Source organism: Cetorhinus maximus, chromosome 17 (genome assembly GCF_964194155.1).
Source record: "Cetorhinus maximus chromosome 17, sCetMax3.hap1.1, whole genome shotgun sequence".
In the NCBI taxonomy this organism is placed as follows: Eukaryota; Metazoa; Chordata; class Chondrichthyes; order Lamniformes; family Cetorhinidae; genus Cetorhinus; species Cetorhinus maximus.
Window position 1 is genome coordinate 17,703,427 of NC_135895.1, and position 26,013 is coordinate 17,729,439.

General features: G+C 41.7%; 1 protein-coding gene across 3 annotated transcripts in view; it reads right to left on the minus strand.

Moving 5' to 3' along the window:
* tgfbr3 (transforming growth factor, beta receptor III) overlaps positions 1–26,013 on the minus strand; it is a 229,428-nt gene that overhangs the window by 162,119 nt on the left and 41,296 nt on the right. For all 3 annotated transcript variants that reach the window (XM_078560778.1, XM_078560776.1, XM_078560777.1), the window contains exon 3: positions 1,071–1,291. In XM_078560778.1, the coding sequence (XP_078416904.1) occupies positions 1,071–1,291 (221 nt within the window). The remainder of the gene's footprint in view (positions 1–1,070; positions 1,292–26,013) is intronic.

Consider the following 26,013-nt stretch of genomic DNA (forward strand, 5'->3'; position numbering starts at 1 on the left):
CTTTCTTTCCCTTTCTTTGGCTATATTTCTGTGCCTGATTGGACATTAAATTAATTCAATCACACTTCCTTCTCTGTTCTAGAACTGTTAATTTCACAATCTTTCAATCTGATTGGTTGAGGAGATACATAGTTGCTTGTCTGTTCACTCAGATCCAAGGTGCTGGCTTCCCTCACTGCATTGTTATAACCTGGCATTTTAAGGCAATTTTCCACTCACAAATTTTAAATATCTAAACATGCATGGGCAAATCTAACCAACAGCAGATGCCATTAAGTGACCTATCACAGCACATTATCACCCATTATTAAAATGTCCAAAGACAGCTTTCATTTAAGTAGCTCCTTGACCATACAGGGTAATTAAACATCCCAAGGCATTTCATAGGAGTGTTATCAAACAAAATTTGACACAAAAACATAGAAGGAAATATTAGGACAAATGACCAAAAGCTTAGTTGAAAAGGTATATTTTAAGGAGCGCCTTATAGGGAGGAAAGAGAGCAAGAGGCACAAAAGCTTAGGAAGGGAATTCAGAGCTTAAAATCTGAAGGAATAGCTGCCATTGGTACAGCAACTGAAGTTGGGGATGTGCAAGACGCCAGAAATAGAGGAATACAGACACCTTAGAAGGTCGTATGGCTGGAGGAGGACACATAGTTTGAGAGGCGCAAAGTTACAGAGCGATTTGAAAACAAGGTGAGCATTTTAAAAATCAGGACATTGCTGGACTGGAAGCTAAAGTAGCGAGGGGTGATGGGTGAATGGGATTTAGTGCAAGTTATGGTGTAGGGAGCAGAGTTTTGGATGAGCCAGGTTTATGTAGAGTAGAAAATGGGATAGTCAAGTTCAGTGGGAGAATGAGGATTTCAGCAGCAGTTAAGCTGAGAAAGCTTATCCGACATCTAACATAAGCACACTAAAAATTATGTTACTGGTAACCACATCCTTTATAATACATTTGTTATATAAACAGAAACTGGGGCAGAACTTTCACTCTAATCTATTTGGAGTGCTACTTCAGACATTTTTCACTTTTCCTTCAGTAATTCTGTCAATAATTTAATTTACCTCATCATGATGGTTGATGTCTACTCCGGTATTTTTTGCTTTGTCGTGGTGGTTGTGGTCTGTCCCAGTACTTTTCAAATTGATAATGTGCACCTCTTGAGGGAGACCTGTCGTTCCTCCACTTGCACAGCCTGATGACACAGTAAAGCTCTCCAGCAAAGTTTTGACTGGATGGGATTCACCTACTGGACCCAGCACACAGTCACTTCCCACTAGAGGACCTGCAGACAATGTCAATAAAACAAGTTCACTAACAAAAATAACTGCATTTTTTTTCTAATTGTGAACAGTAAATTATCCTGGCAACATGCACATGGATGGGATATACAGCTTGATGCAAACTGTACCACTCCTTTCCCCACTAGTTTAAACTGCTGGTATAACTCAACACATCTTGCTTGCAATGCTTGTACAGAAGGAATCAGTGTCATCGTGGCATGACTAGTCCAACAAGAAGATTATCAAAATGCACGATCACATTTAAAACACCTACTGTGACTTTGAAGATCCACAATATAAATCCTTTCAGGTTCTTTTAGCCATAAATTCAGAAATAATGAGATAGCTTTTAACTACTGCTAACTCAAAATATGCTAACATGCAGCATTAGCATCTTGAGCTGAACATTTTTATGCAGAAATCTAACAATAATTTAATTTTTTTTTATTCGTTCATGAGACGTGGACATCGCTGACTAGTCCAGCATTTATTGCCCATCCCTAATCCTAAAAACTAAGGACTTGCACTTTATACAACAGCATTTCAAGCAAAAAATACCCACAAAAATAATGGAAACTGAGGGTGAAATTTAATGCCGTCCCGAGGTGGGTTTGGTGACAGGGGCATTTAATTAGTCGTAAAAGTGGTGGGTGGGGGCACCCCGCCTTCCCAGCTCTGCCCAGATTAATCCAGGGTGGGGAGGCTCATGGGTGGCCAATTGAGGTCCCAGTGTGGGCAATCAGCTCTCAGTGACTGAACTGGCATTGGGAAGGAAAGGCTGAGAGCCAACCCCTACCCTTGCTGCCAAACCCCCTCGGCCCCATAAAACCCACCCTGTGATTCGCATCCCGCCATCATTCACCTGTGGCCTGGTCCCTTGGTTATCTTGGGCCTCTGGTGGGTACACTGCTGACAGCAATCACTGCTGCCCAGTCCCCCAGTGGTACTGACAAGCCTTTGATTGGCCAGCAGCTAGAGGGAAGGGGGCAGTGGGATTTCCACCCCAGGGTCCTTTATCCTGAGGAAGGTCGGACACTGGCCACTTAAGTACCAGAGAGACACTTAATTCAGCAGGTTTCCAAAAAGGAGGCAACATGGGGTGGAGGAGACACAGGTCCCTAAATTAAATACTGCCCTAAGTAGTAGATTGTTGTGGATTACACCTACGCCTCTGGTCCTAGGTCTGAAGTCAAAGTTACCCAGGCAATTTAAGTATCTTTTTACTGATGGCTGGAAAACTAGACGATATTTGGGCAGTTTCAGTTTTAGTTGGCAAGAATCCAAAAGCAGTGCAAATTTCATACTCTGCTTTTTATCACAAGAATTGATGTCAGTAATGTCACGCTCATTACAGTCTAAAGTGTTCATCTATATGTTACAATGAGTACATTTTGCTGGAGTAACGAGTGTGTAGGAAGAGGAGTTTGATGTTGCATGCATCATTTGTGACCTGAATGTATTTGATGCAGTCACAACATGAAAGAGGGAGCGAAAAATTGCATTCTTCATCATGAATCTAGCTACCTAGTTTATATGAAAGAAATATGCAATTTACTTCCGGAAGTTGATAGAATTGTGGAAGGGGCATTTATTTTAATCAACACCTTGCTCATTAACAGCCTGTTCAACTACACCCTTAACAGAGTTTTAGGACTAAAGAACAGGGAATCTGATTTCACATCAGGAGTTTATGTTGGTTGTTTGACTTTTCTCACACCAAAAAAATACTAGAATTAAACAGCTAAATATGCATCTGTATTTACATTTGATTTGGTAGTGAGACAACACGATGGCCCTCACAGCTTACTAAAAAGGGAGAGAAGAGGAAAAGCATTCCCAACTACTTACTACACAAGTTAACTAAGGACGTGACAGGCTGAATGGCCACCTCTGTGCAGTAACCATTTTATGATTCTATGATAACAGGAGAAAAGGAGCAAGATAAGATCCTGGTCTTTAATATGCTGAGAGACAGAGGTGATATACTTGTAAGCAAGCTATTTGATATTGAATTAATATGTTTCAAAATGAATACTATTAGAAGACCTATAGTTTGTACATGAAGCGGGGAATCTGCTCATGACACCCTTATGGTGTTGTTGAAAGGGAATTTGAAAATGAGTGAAATTAATGCGCTGACTTGCCTTTCCTGGATTATTGTTTTGCTATGACCTTGTGCACAAGTAATAAGTAAAGAAATTTACATGATTAAATATAATTGTACTTTGATTTGTCATTGTCCTTGACATGGTGACCGATTCATTGTGTTTCCACAAAGAACTGGAAATCACTGCTGATCTAGCAGCAAATGGTTCTGCTAGCCATTAGGGTGACTAGCATTTAGGTCAAGGAGGATTCTGAATTTTCTTCTTACAATCCAAATCCATCTAGAATACTCATTTTTCTAAAAAAATGAAACAAATATTAAATTCCTCTTGCAGTATTGTGAGTCAGCTGATTCTAATATTCCCGCATTACCTGGCAATCCAGCCAACAGGAAGAGCTATAAAATGGAACAAAAGATACAAAGAGATCAATAAGTGCAAAAAGGGAATATGAAAAAGATTTGCAAGAGATATAATATCAAAGCTAACAGCAAAAACTTGTGGGCCCATTAGAGACAGATGCAGACAAGACTATAATTTTTTTTAAAAGTTATTCTTTCACAGTATGTGGGTGGCGCTGGCTAGGCCAGCATTTATTGCCCATCCCTAAATGCCCTTGAGACGGTGGTGGTGAGCTGCCGCCTTGAACCGCTGTAGTCCATGTGGTGTAGGTATACCCACAGTGCTGTTAGGGAGGGAGTTCCAGGATTTTGACCTAGCAACAGTGAAAGAACGGCGATATATTTCCAAGTCGGGATGGAAAGGAACTTGCAGATGATGCTGTTCCCATTCGTCTGCAGATCTTGTCCTTCTAGGTGGTAGAGGTCATGGGTTTGGAAGGTGCTGTCAAAGCAGCCTTGGTGAATTGCTCCTATGCATCTTGCAGATGTTACACACTGCTGCCACTGTGCGTCAGTGATGGCAAGAATGAATATTTAAGGTGGTCAATCAAGAGTGCTGCTTTGTCCTGGTGTTGAGCTTCTTGAGTGTTGTTGAAGCTGCACTCATGCAGGCAAGTGGAGAGTATCCCATCACACATCTGACTTGTGCCTTGAAGATGGTGGACAGGCTTTGGGGAGTCAGGAGGTGAGTTACTCGCCACAGAATTGCCAGCTTCCTATCTGCTCTTGTAGCCATAGGATTTATATGGCTGATCCAGTTCAGTTTCTAGTCAATGGTAACCCTCAGGATTTTGATAGTGGGGGATTCAGCAATTGTAACGCCACTGAATGTCATGGGGAGATGCACTTGTGTGGCGCAAATGGTATTTGACTCTTATCAGCCCAAGACTGAATGTTGTTCAGGTCTTGCTGCACATGGGCACGAAGAGCTTCAGTGTCTGAGGAGTCGCAAATGGACTAAACATTGTGCAATCATCAGAACATCCCCACTTCTGACCTTATGATGGAAAGGAGATCATTAATGAAGCAGCTGAAGATGGTTGGGCCTAGGGCACTACCTGAAGAACTCCTGCAGTAATGTCCCAGTACAGAGACGATTGACCTCCAACAACCATTTTCCTTTGTGCTAGGTGTGATTCCAACTAGTGAAGAGTTTTCCCCAATTCCCATTGATTCTAGCTTTGCTAGGGCTCCTTGATGCCAAACTCAGTCAAATGCTTTCTTGATATCAAGGACAGTCACTCTCACCTCAACCTCTTGAATTCAGTTCTTTTAAGGCTATAATGGGGTCAGGAGCTGAGTGACCCTTGCAGAACCCAAACTAAGCATCAGTGAGCAGGTTATTACTGAGTAAGTGCCACTTGATAGCACTGTCAACGACCCCTTCCATCACTTTGCTGATAATTAAGAGTAAACTGATGGGGCAGTTATTGGCTGGGTTCAATTTGTCCTGTTTTTTGTGGACAACAATTTTCCACAGTGCTGGATGCCAGTGTTGTAGCATTACTGGAACACCTTGGCTAGAGGCACGCCTAGTTCTGGAGCACAATTGCTGGAATGTTGTCAGGGCCCATAGCCTTTGCAGTATCCTGTGCCTTCAGCCATTTCTTGAGATCATGTGGAGTGAATTGAATTGGCTGAAGACTGGCATCTGTGATGCTGGAACATCAGAAGGAAGCCAAGATGATCATCTGTTCAGCACTTCTGGCTGAACATGGTTGTAAATGCTTCAGCCTTGTCTTTTGCAATGATGTGCTGAGCTCCACTATCATTGAGAATGGTGATATTTGTGGAGCTTCCTCCTCCAGTTAGCTGTTTAATTGTTCACCAACTTTCACAACTGGATGTGGCAGAACTGCAGAGCACTGATCTGATCTTATAATGCAGAGTAAGAAAAGAGCAGGCTGGTTAAATGAGCACTTTGCATTTATTTTCATAGTGGAGGAAGAGGACAAAGTGCCAATGGTGTAACAGAACCTAAACATAAGTGGAATTATGTAATACAAGTTAAAAAAATCATGGAAATGAAGAATATAATGGAACTTAACATAGACAAATCTCCATGACCTGGCAGTTTCCACCCTAGGGTGTTAAAAGAAATAGGTGAAGAAATTGCCCGTGCATTAACCATAATTTTCAAAAGTCAGATTCAGGAATTATTCCAGTGGATTGGCAAATTGTACATGTCACTATTATTTACGAAGGGAGAGCGCAAGAAACTAGACAACTACAGATCTGTCAACTTGGCATCAAGTGAAGTTACCAAAATCTATCTTCAGAGAAAGAGTTAGTGAGCATCTGTACAAGCATTAGCTGGTCTAAGAGAGTCAGCATGGACGTGTGAATGATAGATCATGCCGGATAATTCAATTGAACTTTGAGAAAGTAACTAGGATGCTCTTTAGAGAAGGTTCTATAGGCATTTTCTATATGGACTTGCAAAGAGTCATTTAGTAAGGTTTTGAACAAGAGGTAAATATCAAAAGTCAGAGCACACAGAATAAGAGGTAACCTTGTGACATGGGTCAGTATTGGTTGGGAGGTAGGAGACAGTGAGTAAGGCTAAAAGATTGAGTCTCTGGTTATTGAAATGTAAATGTAAGGTTACAAAAATAAATGAAAAGGGTTAATGGAATCTTAACTTATATCTCGAGATGGATTGGAATTCAAAATAAGGGATTAACCCTTCATTGGTAGAGAATTAAAGGGAAGCAATTTTGCACACCCGACCTGAACGAACGTGAAATGGCGTGAGATGGCATCGGGCGAGCATCCCAACGTCATTGTGCACTCGCACAATACTTCACTCGGCAGCTGTGCGCGGCAGTTGGACTCATGCCCGCTGACAATTAAGCAGGCGATTAAGACCATTAACGATGCAGTTAATAGCAATTTTACATGGCCTGTCCACATTTACGGTTGGCGTACGGGCCATTCTCCCAGGCGGCATTCACATTTTTGCTCAAACCTCAATCCAAGGCGGGATGAAATCTCCGTGGGGAAATTCTGGGGACTTTTTTTTTTGAATGAGGTATGCTTTCAGGTGCTTGATGTTGCTGCATGGACATATTTTGCAGCATTTTTGTCATTTTCTTTATTCTGTGGATGTCTGTAGCTCCCTGGGGCAGCTGTTTGCCTTCAGGGAGCTCACTAGAAGCGCTCACCCACATCCTCAGTTAGGTCGGCACCCGCCCTCTTTCCGCCCCCACCCCGGCAGCGCTAAGCATTTCTTGGCGTGTGTTTCACACTGGCTGGTCGTTAGTTGACCAGCCAGTGTGAAATCGCTGTCAGAGGCCGATCACGGCCGGAAGCTCATTTCCCATCTGCTTCCGGGCCTGTAGATTGCACGCGCCCAACGGATGAGAAATTCAGGTCAAAGGTGTCAGGAATATAATAATTTTTATAATGTTATTGGAATTTATTGTAGAGTAATAGTGGTGTGTGTGTGTGTGTGTGTGTGTGTGTGTGTGTGAGAGAGAGAGAGAGAGAGAGACTTAATTGAATTAAAGGCAGCTGGTCTGAAGGCTTTGATGTAATAGAAGATAAACTAGGTTTGAAATGTTAAGTAGGTAAACACAGATGTAAAGGGAACATATGCATTTTTAAATAAACTTCAAAAGAGGGGGGTGAAATGTTTCACCTAGCCAGGAGAAGTTAAGAAACAGTGTGTTTATTTTTCCCAAAGATTACTGGTAAAATTGGTACTTTGATGGATTTTATTATTAGAGAGTTAAGTCCAAAGACATGGTGAAACAATGGGAATTTGCATTCAAAGGAGAAAATATGTATAAAGGAGAGAAGGCTATGTGCAAGGGAAGGCATTCTAAGATCTAAAACAAGTGTGAAGAGCCTCCAGCATCTAAGCCTCAAGCTGCTGTCTACAAGGAACTGAAGCTGAGAAAAACTCACTTTGAATTCGACTGTTCAGGGTTTTATGTGCTACTTTGCCTGGGTCTTTTAAGATCGATGTGTCTCACTATTGCCTTAACAGAGGTGTAACTGGGGTTTAGATTAATTAGGGGATTTAGAAGTTATCATAAGAGTAATTTGGAGATCTATGTATGTGCTTAAAATCATTTCTTCTATTAATAAAAGTTTAATTTAATTTAGTAAAAAAATCTATAAGGCTTGGTGGCCACCTTCTCACTGAATTCAAAGCCCATATCTCAAAATAAGTACAAATCAAAGAAGTAGTTGTGGCAGCTGCCTCAAGTTTCCCTCTGGGATGTGGGCAGCTTGCCATATACCATCCGCCTGCCATAAGAAAAGAGTAAGTGGCAATCTGCAAACTGCTTCCCAAAGTTTTTGGATGCTGGGTCAGTTGAAATTTTCACATCCAAATTCACAGATTTTTCTCAAGTAAGGGTATCCAGGGAGATGGAATAAAGGCAAATGCAGTTCAGGTATAGGTCAGCCACGAACTGAATAGCAGAACTGGCTTAAAGGGGTGGATGGCCTCCTCCCATTTCTATGTTAATTATATTTTAAATCAGTAGTTTTATCAATTCCACTGCATATTTTGGATCCAATAACGGTTAGTTTACCAAATTTTTAGTGTAAAACATAAGAGCAATTGCATTTACAGTTCACCACCTTTTCATGTACTCACTCCTCCCAGATTTCCTTCTCCAGCACGATTGTTTGCAAACATCAATTCTGTTTCTTAAGCAGAAGGTGTTCTACTGTTGGACAGGCCCAGTCCTGCCAATTATTCTCCCCTTGAGATAAAGCGCTCTAACAACTTAGCTATGCACTGCCCAAACTTGTCCAGTAAAGACAAGTTTGAATGTTGATGGAATTAGGTTCATAGGGAGTCTACTAATTTATCACTTCAGGTACCAAGACACAGCTCTTAAATTTAAAGAAAATCACCAGTAGCTGTAGAATATGACTTTTAGTGGGGTAGCACTTTGATTTTTGATTAAATGAAAATCTGTCTGTGAAAGGTCAATGAAAGACTGGAAATTTAATCAAAAAGTTTTTAATAAGGTTATAAACTAATGCTATCACAAGAACATGAAGTACAGATACAAGTTAATATGCTTTTCAAGGTTGCATATTTTAAATCTTTCCTCATGCAACACAGGAGAAAATACAATGTTCCAATGCAAACAGCTGTAAAGGGCACAATAACCTTGAATTACAATCAGACAAGCATGAAGCAGTAAGAACTCTTAATACCAAAAGCAGCAGGTTAGCCTGACTTATTGCACTCAACTAGTGAAAAATTCTCTCAACAGGCAGAGTTCAAAATTTGCTATGGTAACTGTGCATGTTTGCTTCTCTGCAAGTTAATTTGCTTTACAATATCAGTCTCTTGGGGAAAATTAATAGCTTAGCACGGTACAATAGAACTAGATGTAATGTTAAAATCTGAGTATTTTAAAAGGCAAGACAAGAACTGATTACCATCAAAAAACATGCCCTGCAGGATAACATCCAGTACATGGCTTCATTTTCTAAATGGTATGAATTAAAAACTAAAAATAACAACACAATAGTTCACTTTAAGGCAGAGTTGGTGACGTTACCATAAACCAAACTATGGACAGGAATATGACAAAATAAAAATAAAAATAACCTGAATTCAATCCTTATGGTATTGCCTTAGGTCACTGTGCCACCGCTCTCTGTAACTCTCTTCCCAAGCATTCTCTTAGCACATCTCGTTCCATTTTCAAAAGCTTCCATAAAACCTATTCTTTCACTGCATCTTCAGTCACCTTCCAAAACTCTCCTTCCAAACCCCTGCTCAAAAGCCATTTCAATCCCTTGATAAAGCAACTCTGTGACAGTTTGCTTTATTGAAAAGGAGAGCAAATTATTTTTGCTACAAAGTGCATTCCACATATAAGAAAATCTAAGCAACATAGAATTACATAGCATCTAAAGCACAAAAATGCCATTTGGCCCACTTGGGTCAATGCTAGTGTTTATACCCAAAACAAACCTTCTCAACTCTAGGTGCCTCTTCTCACCCTGTCCCCAAATCCCTCAATCCTTGCTCTGTCATGTATCCATTAAGCCTGCCCTTATATGTGTCAATGCTGAACTTCAGCCGCTCCACGTGACAGGGAGTTCCAAATTCTCATAATTCCGTGTAAAGAAAATCCTCTTAAATGTTTTATTTTACCTGTTAGTGGCTATCTTATAGTTACGACCCCAGTTCTGGACTTACTAACAAGTGGAAACTGTCTCTCCACATCCTCCATATCAAGCCTCTTTATAATTTTGAAGACATTTATTCCATCCCCTCTTAGTCTTTTCTTAGACAAAAAGAGACCAACCTGCTCAGACTTTCCTGAGAGCTGTGCATTCTCAAATCTGGTGACATTCTTGTAAATACTTTCTGTATTTTTGCAGGTGCTTCATTATCCTTTTTGTAGTATGGAGAACAGATCTGTGTACATTATGGCCAGTATGGTCTAACCAAAATTCTACATAAATTTAAAATGATCTTCCTTTTGGATTCTACTCCTCTAGAATTGAACCCCAATATTTTGCACTCTTTATGGTCTTACCAAACTTGGATTGCTACTTTTAGCCATTTGTGTATTTGCATTCCAAGATCTTTTTGCTCTTCTATCCTATTTAATTTTTTACCTTCCACGGAACATAAATGGTTGCTTTATTCTTATGACCAACATGAACTACCTCTTTACTATATAGACTAGTGTTTCTGCTATCTTGTCTGCAGTTTCTTTCAGTATCCAGAGGTGCAATCTATCTTCTAAGGCATTGTCCTCCTTACATAATAATAATAACGGAAAATGCTGGAAAAACTCAGCAGGTCTGGAAGCAGCTGTGGAGAGAGAAACTGAGTTAGCGTTTCAAGTCCATATGACTCCTCTTCAGAGCTCCTCCTTACATTTGGCCAGTTTGTTAACTTTTTTCTTTCTATCTTGACTGTTACACTATCCCTCCTGACATCTTCTACTGTTGACATTTCCTCTTCGGTGCGCACATCAAAGAAAACTGAGGCAAAATATCTATTCAGTAACAAAAACAGAAAATGCTGGAAAAACTCAGCAGGTCTAGCAGCATCTGTGGAGAGAGAAACAGAGTTAACGTTTCAAGTCCGTAAGGCCCTTCGTCAAAGCTGAAGAGAAGTGTAAATGTGATGAGATTTATACTGTTTAAGGGGATGGGACATGTGGATCTGGATAGAAGGCCAGCGATAGGTGGGGGCAAAGGAGGGATTGACAAAGAAGCCTTGAACTGAAGAACAAAGGGAGTGTTGATGGTACAGGTTAGTGCTAAAAAGGTGCTAATAGTGGCATAAAGAAAGCAGAATGTGATTATAGCAGGGGTAGCATTGTGTGAAACAACAACGTGGAACAAGTAACAGATGGCACTGTGGGGGGTGGGGTGGGGGGAGGGGGCGGTGTTGGGAATAAAAGGATAGAAAATGTGATAAAAGAGGGGATAAAACCACAGATAAATGAATAAAAATAAAAATAAGTGGATAAAAAATTAAAACGAATGTAGAAAAAAGGGATTAAAAACAGGGTGAGGATGGAGGAAAGAGTTCATGGCCTGAAGTTGTTGAACTCAATGTTAAGTTCAGGACGCTGTAAGGTGCCTAATTGGAAGATCAGATGTTGTTCCTCCAGTTTGCGTTGGGCTTCACTGGAAAATTGCAGAGGGCCAAGGACGGACATGTGGGCATGAGAGCAGGATGGGGTGTTGAAATGGCAAGCGACAGGGAGGTCTGGGTCATGCTTGCGGACAGACTGAAGATGTTCCGCAAAGTGGTCACCCAGTCTGCGTTTGCTCTCCCCGCTGTAGAGAAGACCACGTTGGGAGCAGCCATTTCAACACACCACCCTGCTCTCATGCTCACATGTCCGTCCTTGGCCTGCTGCAATGTTCCAGTGAAGTCCAACACAAACTGGAGGAACAGCACCTCATCTTCCGAATAGGCACCTTACAGCCTTCTGGTCTTAACATTGAGTTCAACAACTTCAGAGCATGAACTCTCTCCTCCATTCTCACCCCCTTTTTTCAATATTCATTTTAATTTTTTATCAACTTATTTTTATTTAGTTATCCACTTATTTTTATTTATTTATCCATGATTTTATCCCGTTTTTTATCCCATTTTCTATCCTGTTCTCCCCACCACCACATCCCCCACAGGGCCATCTACTACTTGTTCCATGTTGTTCTTTCACACAATGCTACCCTTGCTAGAATCACATTCTGCCTTCTTACCTTTATGCCACTACTAGCACCTTTCTTAGCACTAACTACTACCATCAACACTCCCTTTGTTCTTCAGTTCAAGGCATCTTTTGTCAATTCCGCCTATATCCCCACCTGTCACTGGCCATCTATCCAGCTCCACCTGCCCCACCCGCCTAAGCAGTATAAATTTAATCACATTTCCACTTCTCTTCAGCTCTGAAAGAGGGTCATATGGACTCGAAACGTTAACTGTTCTCTCTCCACAGATGCTGCTGGGTCTGCTGAGTTTTTCCAGCATTTTCTGCCTTTGTTTCAAATTTCCAGCATCTGCAATATTTTGCTTTTATCTTTTCAGTAACTCTACCATTCTCTATCATCTCCTGTGAATTTATTTTGTTCATCCTTTTGTGGTCTGTTCCCTATGTAATTCTCCTTTGATTACTTGGGGCGGGAGGAGTGCGAGCGCTGAAGTTCACGCATTCGCACGAGTGCGCGCAGTAAAAGCTCCCTGAGGCACAGAGCTGCCTCAGGGAGCTGAAGATTTTCAGCACTCAAAATCAAGAAATGAAAAATAATGGAAACGTCTCCTCATGTCACTCTGTTGGACAGGCAGCGAAAAATTGTACTCAATTAATTGATTAAGGGTCTTAATAGGCCGTTTAATTGTCGGCGGGCGCACTGCCAACTCCCGCAGCGCCTGCTGGCCGAAATATCACGAGTGTCCGATGAAGTCGGGTTGCTCGCTCGACGTCATCGCGTGTCATTTTACGCTCGAACATGTCGGGCGCATGCCCACATGCTAAGCGAAAAATTCTGGCCAATATGTAGGAGAAGGAGAGGAGGTGATGGCATAGTGGTATTGTCGCTGGACTAGTAATCCAGAGACCCAGGGTAATGGTCTGGGGACCCGGGTTCAAATGGCAGATGGTGGAATTTGAATTCAATAAAAATCTGGAATTAAAAGTCTAATGCTGACCATGAAACCTTTGTCGATTGTTGTAAAAACCCATCTGGTTCACTAAGGTGACTCCAGACCCACAGCAATATGGTTGACTCTTAAATGCCCTCTGAATTAGGGAAGGGTAATAAATGCTGGCCTGGCCAGCGACACCCACATCCCATAAACGAATATAAAAAAAGAACACGTCTAGAAAGATTGAGCTGAACCACAGAGTCTGGTAGCTGCATCCTTCAAAATTCAGCCAACTTGGTCCAAAGCAATTTTACTATTAGCAGCCAGTGACTGTGATCTTAAGGATACTCCCCTACTGAATAACAATAAAGCACATTGACATCCCAGATGTTTTAATGCACAGTAGGAATGCTAGAGTTTCCATCCTTTAGATTATTTTAAAAAGAATGACCCTATGAAGAATAGAATTCGAGACACAAATGGAAAGGGATACCTGGCAATGAAAATAATTTTCCACTTGTAAAATAAGGGTTCTCAATAAACTTTCCAAGAAACCTTTTCAAATTCTGAAAAACTCAATCTCACTCTGAAATTTTGAAGAAATTTAAATTTCGATGATCTCACTTCAAAAAAACTATCGATAAGTCAAATTCTTCCCAAATGAAGAATTACTTGGAGCTATGAAAAAAGACAAACAATTCTGTTACAGGTCAAAACAATGATTATTTATCCAAGTACTGTCATAGCTGACGCTGGTCTATCTTCACTTGCAGCAACAGTCACTTTCCACTTACCTAACCCAGGGTTAATGAAGTCAAATGTAGAGTTCCTACCATTGAGGCAGTACATGTCACATAACTTGGCTTTAGCCATGGTCCTTTCCAGCATGTTGCTCACTGAATTCAGCCACTGGGCCATCAGGAGAGAAGCAGAATTAATTTTATTCATAAGATTATTTATTTTAATTTTTGAAGGGTCAGGTGACAACCATGGATGATCAGTGTCAAACCTGCTTTGGAACAAAGATGGCAAGCTACTTTCCACTCTTGTTGTTAACAAAGGTTTTAACTAGATTTTGATCCAGAGGGTAACCTCCTGCTGTCCCACTGCCAGCTGCTAATCTGATCACAACCTTGGAAAAGGTCCAATAATTAGTAAGGCATGTGCTCCTGCTCCAAAATCCACATTCATTAATCATATTAGTTTTTTTCAAAATGATTCCAAGTATGCCTTCCAAAAATCAAGTACATTCACTCCTTCAGAGGCAAGCTAACTGGGATATAACCCTGATGCTAAATTATCTGTCACAATGCCAGCTTGCATATATACACAATCATTTACAGTCAATCATTTGGTAGGAAAACGCTCCATACTTCATCCTGCATGGTCACAGTGATTGCATGCTATTTACGAACCAAGTACAATGATGACTTTTGAGGTCACTTCATTTTAGTTTATAATTGCCATGTTAAGTAACTCAACAGCATATATTCTTAGGTCTCAATTAAAAGCATATGAGATAACCAATTGACTTTTTAAAATACATTTTGGTAGTTATCGTGCTACAGTAAAAACATTACTAATTGTGTACTTCAATTGCACCACATCAACTGAGCAATTGACCACTTCTCCACATCAATTAATTGTATCCACTTTTCCCAGAATTGCTCTAGCTTCTACACGTGAATTGAAAGAAGACTGGCAGCGTAGTTTTCATAATAAGCTAAAAACAGGCTAGTGGTTTGATAGTGACAGTATATGGAAAATGTTACTAAGATTTATGTTAGAGATTTAATCCCACCTTATCCTAGGCAATGAAATCCAAAATAATCAAGGTAGTAAAAGAGTAATGTGAAAAGCATAAGGAAAGCCAATCTTGACACCTAGATATGGTTGCAGGAGCTTCAAGTGCTTGTGTTAAGGATAAGTTCTGATGAAACTTATGCTGTGATAAATATCGCGAGTATAATGCATAACAAAATGAGGAACATTAATATATCGGCCTGGATTTTGTGGTCAGTGATGAAAAACTGCGCTCATCATTCATTTCTTTTACAGCTGCTCACAGACTCTTTGAGGGCTTTCGAGTGACAACTTATGGTCATTAAGTGTTTGATACAGCACATCGTATTAGACAGAGGATCTGGGACCTGTGTGAAGGGGCAAGCTACAATGTATCCCACCAACCAATCAGACTGAAGAATCTTTATTGAGGCATGCAGCATCTCAATATTTAATTCAATGTAAAATGATGTATAAAAAGGAAATCAAAGTTGAGATTAAGAGAGATAAAAAGTACAAATGTTTTAGCAATGATTAAAATCTGAAGGAATGAGAATCTACATTTGTAGAAGTTAATTTTCAATGCCAGAGAAACTGTTTGGCAGTAATAAAGACTTAACCACACTGTTAAAATTCACTTATATTTGAGTGAACATGCCCAATTTTTTTTTGGCCATTTTTAGTAGGCGGGTAAGCATCACAACTTCATATTGTGCATTTCAATGCTGAGTCTTCGGAGAGGTACCGGTGTAACAAAGCGTGTCAGGGAGCAAGAAACTGGGACAGCAACTTCCGATTTCTGTGTTTTATTGTGCACATGCAGATGCCAGAAGTTGCTGTCTGATTTAATCCATAATAACAGTGTGCGCTGGTTGCCTCAATGTTATTCCTGCAAACTACGGGTCAAAATGTATGGAAGGAAAGAAAAAAAATTAGGAATGATGAGATGGAGTATGAATATAATGGCAGTCAACAGAAATAGCAAAGATTCTTATCAGCATATTAGAAGAGGTAGAAGCACTTAGAAATTTATTTGAGAGTGAGAGAATAGTTGAGATGTTTAACAATCATATTGCATGTTTTTAGAGAGCAAATACTGTAGGAGTACCTAAAGATGATGTGGAATAACTAAAGAATTTTAGCCATGAGCAAAGTTTAGGTAGGCTGGGGATTTATCCTTTAGAACAGAGGAGGATGAGAGGTGATTTAATTGTGGTGTACAAAATTAGATAGAATGGATAGGAAGGAATTATTTGCCTTAGCAGAGGAGGTCAATAAGTAGATAGAGGATTAAAGAGAACTTGAAGAAATGTTTACACCCAGAGGGTGGTGGATTTCTGGAACTCACTGCTTGAAAGGGTGGAAGGGTGGTAGAAGCAGAAACCCTAATCATACTTATGAAATGCTTGGACTTACACTTAAAAAGTTTTGTACCCTACAGGGCTATGGACCAAGAGCTGTAATGTGGGATTAGGCTAGAAAGTTCTTTCTCAACTGGCATAGACAAGATGGATCGAATGATTTCCTTCTGTGTTATAAATTTCTATGATTCAACATGAGTGTCTGGGTCATTTTCACTTTGTGCAGTAAAGACTGAAATTGTTTTCAAGCCTTTGGAAAGAAATAATGATATTAAATTATGCTGCCATCTCTCTAGAATGCAACTGATATCTTAAGCAGTGGAAATGAACTAAATCAGCAAATGGAGGTGTACTAAAGCAAATGGAGGTGTACTAAAACTGATGAATAAAACACAGAGTACAGTGACATGAGAAGATACAAAAGAAAATACTGCAGATACTCAGTGAAGGACCATCCTCCGTCATTTCCGCCAACTCCAGCATGATGCCACCACCAAACACATCTTCCCTTCACCCCACTCTGGTGGAATTCTGCAGGGATCGTTCCCTCCGAGACACCCTGGTCCACTCTTCCATCACCCCCTACACCTCAACCCCCTCTCACGGCACCTTCCCATGCAACCACAGAAGGTGCAACACCTGCCCCTTTACTTCCCCTCTCCTCACAGTCCAAGGGCCCAAACAATCCTTTCAAGTGAAGCAGCTTTTCACTTGCACTTCCCTCAATTTAGTCTATTGCATTCGCTGCTCCCAATGCGGTTTCCTCTACATTGGAGAGACCAAATGCAGACTGGGTGACCGCTTTGCAGAACACCTTCGGTCTGTCCGCAAGCATGACCCAGACCTCCCTGTCGCTTGCCATTTCAACACTCCACCCTGCTCTCATGCCCACATGTCCGTCCTTGGCCTGCTGCATTGTTCCAGTGAAGCTCAACGCAAACTGGGGGAACAGCACCTCATCTTCCGACTAGGCACTTTACAGCCTTCCGGACTGAATATTGAGTTCAACAATTTTAGATCATGAACTCTCTCTTCCATCCCCAAACCCTTTCCGATCCCTCTTTTTTCCAATAATTTATATAGATTTTTCTTTTCCCACCTATTTCCATTATTTTAAAATGTATTTCACTCCATTGTTTTATCTCTATCTTTTAGCCTATTTCGATCCCTTCCCCCCACTCCACCCCCACTAGGGCTATCTGTACCTTGCTCGTCCTGCTTTCTACCCTTAATGTCACCTATTATCACATTCCTTAGATAATATCACCACCTTCAACACCTCTTTGTCCTTTTGTCTATGACATCTTTTGGTTATCTCCACCTATCACTGGCCCTCTATCCAACTGTACCTGTCCCACCCCCCCCTTAAACAAGCTTATATTTCACCTCTTCTATTTTTCCTTAGTTCTGTTGAAGAGTCATACGGACTCGAAACATTAACTGTGTTCCTCTCCGCAGATGCTGTCAGACCTGCTGAGTTTTTCCAGGTATTTTTGTTTTTGTTTTGGATTCCCAGCATCTGCAGTTGTTGCTTTTAAAATACTGCAGATGTTGGATATCTGAAATAAAACAGAAGTTGCTGGAAATACACAGCAGGTCATGCAGCATCTGTGGAGAGAAACAGTTAGCATTTCAGGTTGATAAAGACCCTTCAGAATTGAGGAAAGATAGAAAGGTAATAGGTTTTGAGCAAGTGAAAGGGGGTGAGGAAAGAGGAAGAACAAAAGGAAAGGTTGGTAATAGGGCAGGAGAGATTAAATGACAAAAGGTTTCATGGTAATGGGTAAAATGAGATTTTTGGGGGGGGGAAGCATTTTTTTGTCAAAAGATTGGGGCAGATGAGAGGTCTTATGCAATATATTACCCACAAAATAAAATCCTTTAATTCTATGCAAAAATACAGTTTGTTGGAAAAGGTGGATGTGTGACATGAATCTCTGAAGGTTGCTCGGAAAAAAAAGCGTAGTAACTTTGAAATAAGGGAATGGCAAAGAAAGAATGCAGGAGACTTCCAAAAGGGCATAGAGTGGTTTGTTGAGTGGCAGATAAGCAGCAGATGCAGTTCAATGTAAAGATGCATATTCATGGGATAGGGCGATAGCCACGGGAACAGAGATGGTCAGGAGAGACATTTAAAACATTAACGATTATGACAGAGCCTGAGAGTATAAATCATTAAAATACTTTCCACTGGTTGAGAATTGGGTAACAAAACACACAGTTCCATGATTACCACAAGGACAACAAAGGGAGAAATTAGAAGAAAGGTTTGCATGTAAAGAGCTGTTATAACATGAAATGCTTTACCACAACTAGCTATTGAGGAAGAACTACATTATTAAAAAGTAATTGGATAAGTATTTGAAAAGTAGAATACAAAGATTACAGAAATAGGCTTAGTGTAGATGGTGTCATTTGAAGAACTAACACTCGTACACACATGTGGGGATGGATTTTCGCTATGGAGGCGGAAAGCTCAAGTCAGGAAATTTCCTGACTCGGCAGACCTGTCTTTGCTCCGGGGTAGGGCCTGATCGAGACTAGCCTGCTCCACAGGCAATTCAGAGGCAGCCAGAGGCGGGCGAGTGCTGAGGCGGGCTGGTTAGTGTACCATCTCAGTTCTCTGAGATTTCGGCACAGTTTTATAAAAGATTCTTAGACCCTCTAGCCCTCACCCACTTATTCCCATGCCACCTCACACTGTCCCATGCCTCCTCCATGTCACCTCATATCCTCACACCACCTCATACTATGCCACCTCCAAAGCCACTCACCCTGTATCCACTACGGGCAGAGCTCAGGGGCCATATCACCTTGTACCCTCATGCCACGTCAATCAAATATGAATCCAGCCTCTCCCATTGAGTTGTGCTTTTTGAGCTTTTGAAACTCAGTCAAGCATTCATAATATGGTTTGCTGTAATAAGAGCCCTTGGGAAATGTCAACAATGCTGTCTATTGAAACTGAAGGAACAGATGGTAATTTTTTTTTTCTAAGCTACATCAGATTTCATATAAATCAATGCATTCCAGCATTGTGTCTGCTTTTTTTCTGTACATGACAGCCATGGCCTTTTTTTCATGATTAAAAGACCTGGGGATTTAAATAATTTGAGATCATGACACTTAAACAGACCGTTTCCACTCGTCAAGAATATTCATGTGTGCTTCATCAATTTATGACTCTCATCTTGCAGGCTAAGGCCCTTCAAACAGCGTAAAGGGGTTTGCTCAAACACAGCATTAATTTGAAATAGCTCTGCTGAGTTTGGGTTTCCTGCCTATGTGATCCACGCCCATCCCCCTTCTCCACTGGGGCAAAAATGGGACCTGCCAGAAATGAAGGTGAGATTTCTGCATCCGCATCCCACCTGCCATTTTTAAAGGCCTCTAGGGGTGACCCGATTCCACGAAAATACAGCCCATAGATTCCTCCTGTGCTATAATTTCTAATTCTCTGCAAAAAATTCTTACAAAAAAGTGACCAACAGACATACAGGTATTTTGTAATTTACATCTGTTTAGCCTGCCTTTGTACTGGTTAATTGGAAGAGAGAGAAAGAAAATTGAAGTTATCATTAACTTACATTGTCGGCATCCTTCCATCTGCATAAGATGATGGTCATGCAGCAAATCAAATCCGTTAGGGATGGGAAGTTTCAGAGGATGCACTGTTGCATTAGCTTACAAGGGTAAAACATTTTACAGGACAGATGTTCATCATCAAAACACCATGACAAACAAGCTGCATGTCGTGCTGGTCTATGGAACATTGCTTATACTGAACATCTGAATCAACCAGGATATTCATCTGGTTATTTTCTGTAAACAGCCCACCAACGAAGAATACTGCTTTTCCAGTTTGTCATATTTCTGTGCATTCATGTAGGAAGTTTGTTTAAGTTTTTGTTAATTCATTTACAGGATGTGGGCGTCTCTGCCTAGGCCAGCATTTATTGCCCATCCCTAATTGCCCTTGAGAAGGTGGTGGTGAGCTGCCGCCTTGAACCGCTGCATTCCACATGGTGTAGGTACACCCACAGTGCTGTTAGGGAGGGAGTTCCAGGATTTTGACACAACAACAATGAAGGAATGGTTATATATTTCCAACTCATGATGGTGAATGGCTTGGAGGGGAACTTCCAGGAGGTGGTGTTCCCATGTATCTGCTGACCTTGTCCTGGATGGTAGTGGCCGTGGGTTTTCAATGGTGCTGCCTAAGGAGCCTTGGGTGAGTTTCTGCAGTGCATCTTGTAGGTGTTACACACTACTTCCATGGTGGGTCGGTGGTGGAGGAAGTGAATGTTTGGGACTGGGGTGCCAATCAAGCAGGCTGTTTTGTCCTGGATGGTGACAAGCTTGAGTGTTGCTGGAGCTGCACTCATCCAGGAAAGTGGAGAGTATTCCACCACACTCCTGACTTGTGCCTTGTAGATGGTGGACAGGCTTTGAGGAGTCAGGAGGCAAGTTACTCGTCGTATGATTCATACCCTCTGACCTGCTCTTGTAGCCATAGTATTTATATGGCTAGTCTAGTTCAGTTTCTGGTTAATGGTGAACCCCAGGGTGTTGATAGTGGAGGATTCAGTGATGGTAATGCCATTGAATGTCATGGGGTAATGGTTAGATTCTCTTTGTTGGAGATGATCATTACCTGGCACTTGTGTGGCACAAATATTACTTGCCACTCATCAGCCCAAGACTGGATATTGTCCAGGTCATGCTGCATTTGGACATGGGCTGCTTCAATATCTGAGGAGTCATGAATGGTGCTGAACATTGTTCACTGATGATTGCACATCGCCACTTCTGACCTTACGATGAAAGGAAGGTCATTGATGAAGCAGCTGAAGATGGCTGGGTCTGGGGCACTACCCTGAGGAACTCCTGCAGTGATGTCATGGAACTGAGCTGTTTGACCTCCAACAACCACAACCATCTTCCTTTGTGCTAGGTATGATTCCAACCAGTGGAGAGTTTTCCCCAGATTCCATTTGACTCCAGTTATGCTAGGATTCCTTGATGCCACATGTGGTCAAAAGCTGCCTTGATGTCAAGGGCAGTCACTCTCACCTCACCTTTGGAGTTCAGCTCTTTTGTCCATGTTTGAACCAAGGGTGTAATGAGGTCAGAAGCTGAGTGACCCTGGCGGAACACAAACTGAGAGTCAGTGAGCGGGTTATTGCTAAGCAAGTGCTGCCTGATAGCATTGGTGATGACCTTTTCCATCATTTTACTGATGATCAAGAGTAAATTGATGGGCAGTAATAGGTTGGGTTGGATTTGTCCTGCTTTTTGTGTACAGGACATACTGGGCAATTTTCCACATTGCCGGGTAGATGCCAGTGTTGTAGCTGTACTGAAACAACTTGGCTAGAGATGTGGCAAGTTCTGGAGCACAAGTCTTCAGTACTATTGCCGGAATATTTTCAGGGACCATAGCCTATGCAGTATCCAGTACCTTCAACCGTTTCTTGATATCATATGGAATGAATCGAATTGGCTGAAGACTGGAATCCGTGATGCTGGGGACCTCCGGAGGAGACCGAGAAGGATCATCCACATGGCACTTCTAGCTAAGGATTGTTACGAATGTTTCAGCCTTATCTTTTGGACTGATGTGCTGGGCTCCCCCATCATTGAGGATGGGGATATTTGTGGAGCCTCCTCCTCCAGTGAGTTGTTTAATTGTCCACCACCATTCACGACTGGATGTGGCAGGACTGCAGAACTTAGATCTGATCCGTTGGTTGTGGAATCGCTTAGCTCTGGCTATCACTTGCTGCTTATGCTGCTTAGCATGCAAGTAGTCCTGTGTCATAGCTTCACCAGGTTAACACCTCATTTTTAGGTATGTTTGGTGCTGCTCCTAACATGCCCTACTGCACTCTTCAGTGAACCAGAGTTGATACCCTGGCTTGGTGGTAATGGTAGATTGAGGGATATTTCAGGCCATGAGGTTACAGATTGTGGTTGCATACAATTCTGCTGCTACTGATGCTTCACGGCACATGGATGCCCAGTCTTGAGTTGCTGGATCTGTTTGAAATTTATCCCATTTAGTAAGGTCATAGTGCCACACAACACGATGGAGGGTATCCTCAATGTGAAGACGGGACTTCATCTCCACAACAACTGTGTGGTGGTCACTCCTATGGATACTGTCATGGAGAGATGCATCTGCAGCAGGCAGGTTGGTGAAGACGAGGTCAAGTATGCTTTTCCCTCGCCACCTGCCACATACCCAATCTATCAGCTATGTCCTTTAGGACTCAGCCAGCTCGATCTGAGTTGGGGCTTCCGAGCCACTCTTGGTGATGTTCATTCTGCACCCTTGTCACCCTCAGTACTTCCTCCAAATGGTGTTCAACACAGAAGAGTACCGATTCATTAACTGAGGGGGAGGGCGGTATGTGGTAATCAGCAGGAGGATTCCTTGCCCATGTTTGATCCGATGCCATGAGACTTCATGGGGTCCGGAGTCAATGTTAAGGACTCCCAGGGCAACTCCCTCTCAACTGTATACCACTGTGCTGCCACCTCTGCTGGGTCTGTCCTGCTGGTGGGACAGGACATACACAGGGGTGGTGATGGTGGTGCCTGAGACATGATCTGTAAGGTATGATTCCGTGAGTATGACTATGTCAGGCTGTTGCTTGACTAGTCTGTGAGTCAGCTCTCCCAATTTTGGCACAAGCTCCCAGATGTCTTTAAGGGAAGATAATTAGAATTTTCAGTACGTTGCAAGGAAAGGAGATTTCACCTTAACTCGTCTTGTGGCTGATTTAAGTCAATTACATAAACATTGAATTTTAAATGACAAAAGGCTCAAGGTTTTTTAAAACAATCTTTTTGTCATCTCTTTTTGTGAAGGTGGCGACGCATACTGGAGGATGACAGCACTGATGGTAACAATAAGTCGAACAAGGATATTCGGGCAATGTATGCAAATTAATGTCAGCACATCTTTTGGCTGTGGGCAGATCACATCCAGCTGACTGTCCTAAATTAAACTTTCCAGCAAGGGTCACTTGAATGCAGGTGTGAGCCAAGCTTTGTTTGACTCCTATTCATCCTAGTCTAGGGATAGAAGGGTCCATTTCAGTTCTCTTGCTAGGTGTGCCAATTCAACAGCCTGGCAAGGAGGAAGGTTGTAAAAATTCTAAATTCAAATTTTTAAAGAAGAACCAAAATAACAAAACCACTGCTACACTGTAGAAAAAGAAAAAGTCACAGTAAATCATTTCACAAGGATAGAAGGCAGCATTACTCAATATAAAACTATGTTGGAAGCTGAAATCCGAGAATTAAGACATATAAGAAATATCATACACTGAACTGGGTTATCCCTACGGAGTAGCAAATCAGGGATTTGTGTGAATCAGATTTCAAAGGACAATAGTGGAAGAGGAGTTGGGTATTATGCAGAAAACAATGAAAATGGTTAAGGAAAAAACAGATTCTCTTAAAGCAGTCAAAACACCAGGTGGAGACAATATGGGTGGAATTCAATACCCTCCCCCTTGGCGAGTTTGCTGGCGGGGTTGAATTTAATTGGGCGGGATGGTGGCAATTGGAGACCTTGTTGCCTTCCTGCCTCTACTGCAATTAAGTCCATGACGGGAAGGCTCATGGACAGCCTTCCTGCCCCACCACCAACTGAGGCTCTTAAACAGGCAATTAATGCCCACTCAAGAGTCACAGGCTGCATTGCTGGCATTCACCCAGTGGGAGGTGGGGGAAGAAGCCATGCAGGGAGCCCAAAAACCAAATTCTGCTAGGGTTCTTTGCGGGCTTCCGGGCAGTGGGACAGGCAGGGGGGAGAGACGCATGTGAAGACACTCAGTGCCTGATCAAGGGACGCAGCACCAGGAATGGGAGGAGGGCCTGCTGAGAGCCACATCCCTGCCCTTGCTTCCAAACCTCTCCCTCGCGACCCCCACTCTACGACGCCCGCTTCCACTATCACTCACCTGTGCCTGGGTTCCTCGACGATCCTAGGCCTCAGGTGGCTATAGTACCAGCAGCAGCCACTGCCTCCCATGTGGAGCTGATAGGCAATTAAGAACTGCCAGCCAACTGGCAGGAGGGACTTCCACCTCGGGGTCCTCCATCCCAGGGAAGGCCCACTGCTGCCCAGCCAATTGCCTGATTGGCACTTAATTCAGCGGGCCTTCTCAAAAAGAAGAAATAAAGGCTCTTGTCAACTTATTGGGCAAGACCCCAGTTGCCTCCATTAAATACAGCCACATATGTCCACTCAACTTAAAGGAAATAGGAATTATATATTAGCAAAGTATTTACTGTCATTGTTAGAATTCAAGGGAGGTGGCGGAGAATTAACATAGTTCCAGTTTTATTTAACAAGCAGATCAAGAGAAATATCACAAAGTACAGACAGGCCCAGCATTTTGTAAAGTAAGTAAAGGACACCCTACTGGATAGAAATCAAAGTTCAAAAAATTCATTTTACTATATTGTGGAATGCAAGAAAAAAAAAAGACAACCAAATCATCTGAAGTCCTTTATCTGGTTAAATCCTTGAAGAAAATGTATTTCCAGCATCAAACCAAAGATGAATATTGCTTTTGCAATAATCATCCAAGATTTGAACAAACTAGCACGTAAAAATATTTTAACGAAATCATATACCACTTGAAAAACATCTTTAGAGAAACGGGGCAAAGAACACCTGGAGAAATCGTTTGAGAAAGGACACAGGTATATAATCAGGAAGGCATGTTAGCTAACTTACAAGACTAGTTTTTGAAGATAATACTGTGGTGATCAACGAAAAAAATGCAATGTATGCTGTATAATGTATTTCAAATCACAAACAAGTCCAGACAAATTATTTTCCAATCTGAACCTTACGTAAATATTAAACAAAATTCCATTAATCTAGTTTACGCTTGTTTCATATGATCTGTAACTTATATAATGTAATGGTTTTTAAACTTTTCTACAGGATCTCTGCTTTAATGACCTAACAGACAGATGTAGTTGCATGTTAATGTCTAGACACCCTAGTTTGGAATATTTAATAAAAAGGCCCACCTTATTTCTAAAATAGTGAAAATTGAAAATACTACCAAACCTAACCAAAGCAAAAATTGCTTTCTTACAAAGTGTTTTTTTGAAATATGCTTGCTTACTAGTTTGTTCAAATCATGGATGATATTGCAAAATCAATATTAATCTTCAGATTGATACCAAAAATATAGTTTCTTCAAGGACTTAGCCAGGAAAGGGCTTTCAAATGACTTTAGTAATCTTTTTCTTACAATGTAATAGAATGAACTTTTGAACTCTTGGTAACTAACTTGTAGGGTCCCCCTTACTTTAATGATTCTATAAACTGCTGGAGTGGAATAATATATGTTGGGCAATGGCATCTAATGTTTGTCTTGTATGGTTATAGAGCCCGGGGGAGTTCAGTTTCCATGCAGACTTGCGAAATAGATAAGCCTGTATTCTCTATTGTTCCCAGTATTCTAGCAGAAACTTCAATGGCTGGGATTTTCCTCACCCGATTGGGACGGGCGTGTTCAGTTGCGAGATTGCAAAATATCGCGAGAAGGCCCTCGGTGCGTTTCCTGGTGACGTATAAACAGGAAGCGATTGTCCTCTCTCCCAATGGCAGGCTGTGTTTCCCACTGCCAAATGTTGTGAACGTCATTAGCATGCATTTGCATCTCATTATTGTGGCCACACACCAGTCACCCCACCCCCAATGTCAAATTTAAATGCCATACTGGTGTGAATGGAGAACAGCGTGATTTACAACTGCTTTTAAAAGACTGGCAGCTGGCAATCTGAACTTTGTGGGGAACTTGGAGGCAAGTTCAGACAACCCAGCACAGCGCTCGTGAGTTGGGGGGGGTGGTTTCACAGGCAAGTCTCCATGGCAGCTTCTTTATGGCTGGCTTTTAATGTGGTGCTGGGACAAGGCTCCAGTGGGGAGAAACAGCACAG